Source organism: Nematolebias whitei, chromosome 13 (genome assembly GCF_014905685.2).
Source record: "Nematolebias whitei isolate Nwh7 chromosome 13, NemWhi1, whole genome shotgun sequence".
Lineage (NCBI taxonomy): Eukaryota > Metazoa > Chordata > Actinopteri > Cyprinodontiformes > Rivulidae > Nematolebias > Nematolebias whitei.
In genome coordinates, this window is record NC_056510.1 from 16,665,391 (window position 1) to 16,671,815 (window position 6,425).

The following is a 6,425-nucleotide window of genomic DNA, read 5'->3' on the forward strand; positions in this document are numbered from 1 at the left end:
GGTTAGAGACAGCGAGAATTGTTATGAGACAGCTCAGAAATGTTCTCACAGACCGAGAGGGTTCTGTTTTGGCGTGCCTTAAGAAACAGGTGCAAAACATCTCTATTTACGTCTGAGAGGATTCTAAAACATGACAGTTTTAACATAACAACTTGTTTTTCGTTTGACTGTAACCTTGTAAACGCACACACTTGCTCATTCAAAAGCAGAAATCAGAAAAATGCATAAACTCTGCACAGCTTTTAACATGAGAATAAAATCATTACTCAGTTAATAAAATTGATTAGTTCACTGCAACATCTAAAATGGTTTGAACTAAGACACTTTGATTATCAACATTTGTAAGATAGTAATGATAATAAAAAGAGAGTGTTCTTTTCACTTGAATCTTCAAGAAAGAAAGTCTCAGGATGGGTGAACCTGTATTTATGGAGTCAAATACATGAAATGACAGCTTCTGTCCCACAAGGTTCTAAAGGTCAAGAGTTTTGACCTTAGACTGGGTTTCGACGTAGGCTTAGTCCACTACATATATACACCAATCAAAAACTCAGTCTTGCACTTTTTCAGCTTTAACTTCCTGGGGTATTTTATTTTCTTCCCATGAGACTTTCATGTCTGAACAGTCTATAAATGATCTTTATGTAATCACTATTAGAATCAGTCAGAATCAATTCAGAGCAAAAAAAGACATGCTGGAAGGCTCGGAAGAACTATAACTCCGAGGGTCGACACAGTTGAGAGGTGCAAGGCCTGTGAGCGGTGCAGCATTTTCAAATCAATTAAATTAAGTGTGTTATTCAATTTCTGCAATCTGTTTTTTTTTTTTTTTTTTTTTATAGTGGAGCAGCAGAGTGGCCTCTAAAAAGTCATTAAATCTGACCACACTGCAACTGACTTGGCTCTTTGCTTTGTTAGTACAAGGGATAGGACATTAAACAGGAGTTTTGTCTTTAGCTCAGTAAGGAAAAACAGCAAAGGCAATAAAAATGCTGCTGTCCCAATGGGATTAAAATTAAATTAATATTAATTATGCTTCATCTGGCCTTCGTAAAACCTTCAAAAAGCCATGCAAGGAGAAATTCTTTGTCTCCATGCATGCTGGTTAAAATATTAAAGACTGCGGTGGAACTAATGTTATATCGTTCAAGGAAAGGTTTTCGTGCCTGTGGTGGAGCATCGCAGTTGCTAGGCACTGCTTTCACAGGTATATGGAGAGGATCTTTGTCCTCAAAGACAAGATTGCAAATGCCAATAACATGACTGCCATATGAACACATGCACTGGCACATGCGCATACACTACAAATTAATAATATTTCTGAGTTGTTTTCAGACAGTTTTTTGTCTTTAATCCTGCATGTTCACAACAATAAGTACAGTAAAGCGTGTATGCTCCGTATTTTTAACCACAAGTTTTGTGCAATAAAATAATACAAACAAAATTAGAGTAAATAATGCTTCTTATTATGCTGATAGTCAACCCATGCCGAGCTTCTGTTATTCAAACTGAAATCAAAGTACATTTACAACAAATCAATCCTAAATTTGTAAGCAGTTTTGTTTATTTATTTGCATCTTTAAAAACACTTCCAAAACTGCATCTTACACATTAAAAAAGTAACATTTTTAAAATAGATACGAAAAACACTCATGCACAAACAAAAGAGGAACAAACAAAAAAACAACATCTTGTCAAATGTTGTTTGTATCACTTGCATATTTGATATGGTGCACATTCTGCACATTTAATTGCACATTATGGCAGGGTTACTGTGCACGTGGTGTTAAAAAATCAACTAATATTGAAAAAAGATTAAAAAAAAAACAAGCAGAAAGATAGTCTACATAAACTGAAGTTGTGGCTGACGATGTGCCAGTTGTGCCAGTAACACTGTAGCTGTGAGTGAGTGGTTCTGGTGTGGAGGTGAACAGGTAGGCAGGGCGTGGCCCCGTGCGCAAGCTGTGACTGTGACACGCAGTGACACGCCTAGCCCTCCTGTTCTGACAGCAGGTGCTCCTTTCTCTTCTCCATAACAGCCACCTAACATTGGTGATTAAGTTTTGATTTCATTCCCAGAAAAAAATAATAATAATAATCATAAAATCTGTGAAAGATATAGGTTTAGAAATATATAAATAAATATTCTAAAATGTTATTAATAAAACTCCCCAGGGTGCATATTTTCTCACCTTCCACAATAAAAAGAAAACATCAAGGGACTCCTAACTTTATAAGACTCTGCAGGGGTGCCTTTTGTTAGCAGCGCTTCATAAATTGTTCTTTATGCCCCATGGCACTTAATACAGTCTTTTTCTATCAAGTGAATTAAAATTACATTTTAAAACTGTGATAGAAAACTTTCTGCTTGAAAACCTGACAGAAATTGCAGCACATATTCTCACCGAAAACTATTTATTATTATTACTATTAAAGTATTGATTTAGGTAAAAAAAAAAAAAAAAAAAAAACTATCATCCAGGTTTTTTTGTTTTTTTTTGTGAAATGGCAATAAATAAATAAATAAATAAACAAACACTTAATTATTTTAACTCATTTACAAGTTTTTCAATTTGGTCAACTTAAAAACTGATCAGTATATGGCCGATGATGGAAACACTGCAGTACTGATGTTGAGGAAGTTCTAATGTAGTTGTGTGGGCTCCTTTAGAAGTTGAACACTTATAAGTTCTTGTAGCCAAAACAAAAAGTAATTGTGATGTTTCTGTAACATCTACAACGAGCTCAGAGACGATGTGATGGTTCAGAATTATGCAGACAACTCACAGACAGTTTCTGTGAAAGAAAGATGGAAATATTAAAGTCCATGCTCAATAATCCAGGTAGAAAAATCCAACAAAGTTAAGTCAGGTCCTCTGGATTATTGAGCATAAACGTTGATATTTTGAACCACTTTGGGCTTGTCTGCCTCAAACGAGTTGGCAGGGGAGAGGGTGGACTCCAGAAACCATCTTAGCACCGTCGAACTGGTTGACCCACTATGCAAAGGTGCTATTTATAAGATTGAGTTTGTTGTGGCTGCTCGGACTGATGAAGTCTTTTTGATTCATTATGAAACGTTTCAACAAAAATAAACCATCCAGAGGACCTGACTTTGCTTTGTTGGAAAGAAATAAATACTTAACAAAAATTTGTTTTAACATACAGAAATGTTTCTTGATAGTTCTGTGGATTTGGAAAGGTATTTGTGAAATGTCTGCCTCATAATTCTGGTGATAGTTAAATACTATGTGCCAGTGCATTGATTTACTTTATAGAAAATCAAAAATATAGAATATATTTAATATATGAGGGAGTTTTCAGTCTGTTTTTCTCTCCAGAGATTAACATAGAGCATTATCATTATTTGTTTTACCTTTTCAAGTCAAAGATTGAATGTTTGATGGTGTTCATTATACTCAAGTAAAAAATATTTGCTCTTTCCTTTTGCTAAAGTGTCAAATTGTTTCTTTTTCCAGTTCCAGTGGCTGGATATATATATATATTTTTTCCTCTTCTGTCCATCTCTTCTAAAGCCAATTTCAGTTGCCATAGTGCCTGGACAGACATGTTCTACCACTGCAGCTCCATATTTCTGAATCTAAAGTGACTGACCAAACATAATACTGTACATGGACCACAGAATACTCTACAACGATCCTGCCCCTTTCACACAAATTATGTAGAGGACGATGATTCAGTGTTGACTTTAATAAACAAACAAAAAAAAAAAAGTGAAAAAAGGAGGAAATTTATATGTACGTTGATATTGGCACTAGTTGTGTGTCGTTATAACCACATTAAATTAGCCAGATGATGTGTCCTACATATGGAGTCACTCAGAGGTAAGCAAAATATCAATAGGAACAAGATCAGTAGTCACTTTGATCCAGTTGAGGAAAAACAAGAGGTGCTTTGTAAAACTCATTACATTCAAGCTCAAAGTACATATGTCCATCTAATCGGAGTTTTTCTGTGAATACTCTGCAGATTTGCTTTGTGGTAATTAATCTGGCAAAAATAAAAAAAAGTGGGTTAGTTCAGAAATTAGAAAAAAAAAAAAAGGAAGCTATTTTCTGGCTCTCCATATGTGCTCACGTTTGACTGCAAGAGTATTCAAATGACTCGGATCATAATTATTTAGCTACAGAGATTTATATTGTTCCATTTAGGTCAACCAAATAAAATAATAATAATTCTAATATGGACAATCAAGATTCAGACAGTGTTGCCAGAAAGAGAAGGGTATCAACAAAAATATAGTTAGTTTTATAAACACACAACATACAAAGTATACGTTTTATTAAACCACAACAACTTTTGGCTGTCTTAAGAAATAAGCTGATTGTCATTTAAGTATAGCAGTAATAGGTTTTGTTTTTCTCTGTTGCAAATCATTACATTGTCTTTAAATCTTCAAATGACTTTTTTCCCCCTTTGTAATGCTGAGCTGCATTAGAAAAGGCTTTAACTGCAACAAGAAAATGCATTTTTTTTCTTTATTCAGCTATTATCATCTCTGGATTTCCGAAAATATATTAAAGTACAAGAGTTTTTTTTTTTTTTTTTTTTTCATTTCCCACTGTCACACAGTCTAAATCCATGTACCCAATCATCCTTTTCATCTACATTCACTCTTCTGTTACATCAGTACGGTGCTGATCCTCTGTATCAAGGAGTGCACTGCAATACTTACCCTTCATAAAGATTGCACGAATCCACACAGGTTCTTCCACGAATAAAGTACCGACAGAACAGGCACTGGTCTGGACCAGGACCCCAGCACCCATCATCTGAACACAATGGGTCGCACACCATGCGCTCCCTGACTGCTCAAAAAAACAAAACACATTGACAAACATTGTGTAAGAGTAAACAATATCCTTGAAGGATACATAAGTGAATCGATGTGTCAGCATTTAGTTTGACACAAAACTTGAACACAAATATTTGTTATGTAAAAAAAACACAACAATCTTACCCATTAAATGATACAACGCTACTATGTGCATTATGGCACAATGATTTAGCAAGGACTCATTTATGCATTTAGCAGTTTCACCTCCACATGAAAGTTGCTCATTAAGTTGGCCTATGTATGTTTTCAGACAACAACCTTCCTCAACAAAGCCAGGACTAAATATGGAAGGAAATGCAGTAAAAGTAAAAAAAAAAAAAAAAAAAAAAAGCAGGGACTAAGATATCTCTCTTTAGGGAGCAAGTGAGTGTCAAACTGAACACAGAGCAGTCAGAGTAATTATCCATTTGGATGATTTACAAAACAATCCAGTTCTTCCCTCAAAACACTGGCATTTTAATATTCAAATATGTTGGACTGAAGATGCTAAAATCTATATTTTATTTTCTTTGTGTATTGCATGTTAGATTTGTTTTTCTTTTTTTTTTAACAGTTAGCACAGGAAGGAGCTATGCTGCTTCATAATTTACTTGCTGATCTATGACAAATCACCAGTGAGTGAGTCAGAGAAAGCACTTGCAGATGCCACACAAACTTGTGTTATAGCTGAAAAGAAAGGGATGTTCCATGAATGTTGTTTTCACACAGCACTGTTCAATTTAGTCCATTTCCATCTTCTTTAGAATCTGTATTTCTCTCTGCTTTTTGTCTTTCTTGTTTCTCTTCACACTCTTTTCTGCAGTGGTAACCACATTGGGCAACATTATACTGACAAAAAAAAAAAAAAAAATGTGTAGAAAGAACACAGTGACATCATTACATATACAGATACACTGAGAACTTTAATCCTATTTCTAGCCAGTATAGTTTTCCCTTTGCTATAATGGCCATATGTAACATGCAGGCAATGTTTTGGTGTCATGGTGGTTACAGTGTTATGAGGGAAAAATGCAGATACAAAAAAGAAAAGAGACAGAAATCAATTGTTCCTTTCAAGGGCAGAAGATGAAAGCTTTGCCTTTCATAAGAAATACAACCACCTGTGCTGGGCATAGAGCTCCACAGGTAAACTGACCGGGCAGAGAAAAATGAGCAAAAAAGGAAGGTTTAGTGCCAAAGCAAAGACATTGACTGTGAAGTAAGATCAAAAACATGACAACTTCAGTTGTGTCTGAAATGGTTGGGAAAGAAAAAAAAAAAACACTCCTGACATGAGGAAGATAGAACAAACTAAGTAGGAGACTTTGATATGGGCCTTTCTCAAGAAAATAAAAGAAGGAAAAGGAAGGATAACAGAAGATAGGAATCCAAATGACATGAGGATGGTTGTGAATTTGCGTGGTAAATTGGAAAATAACAGTAGCTGCATGTAGTTTATGCTCTGTTTCAAAGCAGCACTGAAAGCAAAGCAGGGCAGCTCCTGAAAGGCCATGAGAGCATGAGAGCAACCGTTGTTGACTTCTTCAAATGGAAAATGCAAACGTATAGATCATGATGCTTGGAAAAA

The 6,425-nt window shown here is 35.2% G+C and overlaps 1 protein-coding gene across 1 annotated transcript in view; it reads right to left on the bottom strand.

Moving 5' to 3' along the window:
* erbb4b (erb-b2 receptor tyrosine kinase 4b) overlaps window positions 1–6,425 on the bottom strand; it is a 161,424-nt gene that overhangs the window by 70,707 nt on the left and 84,292 nt on the right. The window contains exon 12 of the mRNA XM_037686139.1: window positions 4,697–4,829. Within this exon, the coding sequence (XP_037542067.1) occupies window positions 4,697–4,829 (133 nt within the window). The remainder of the gene's footprint in view (window positions 1–4,696; window positions 4,830–6,425) is intronic.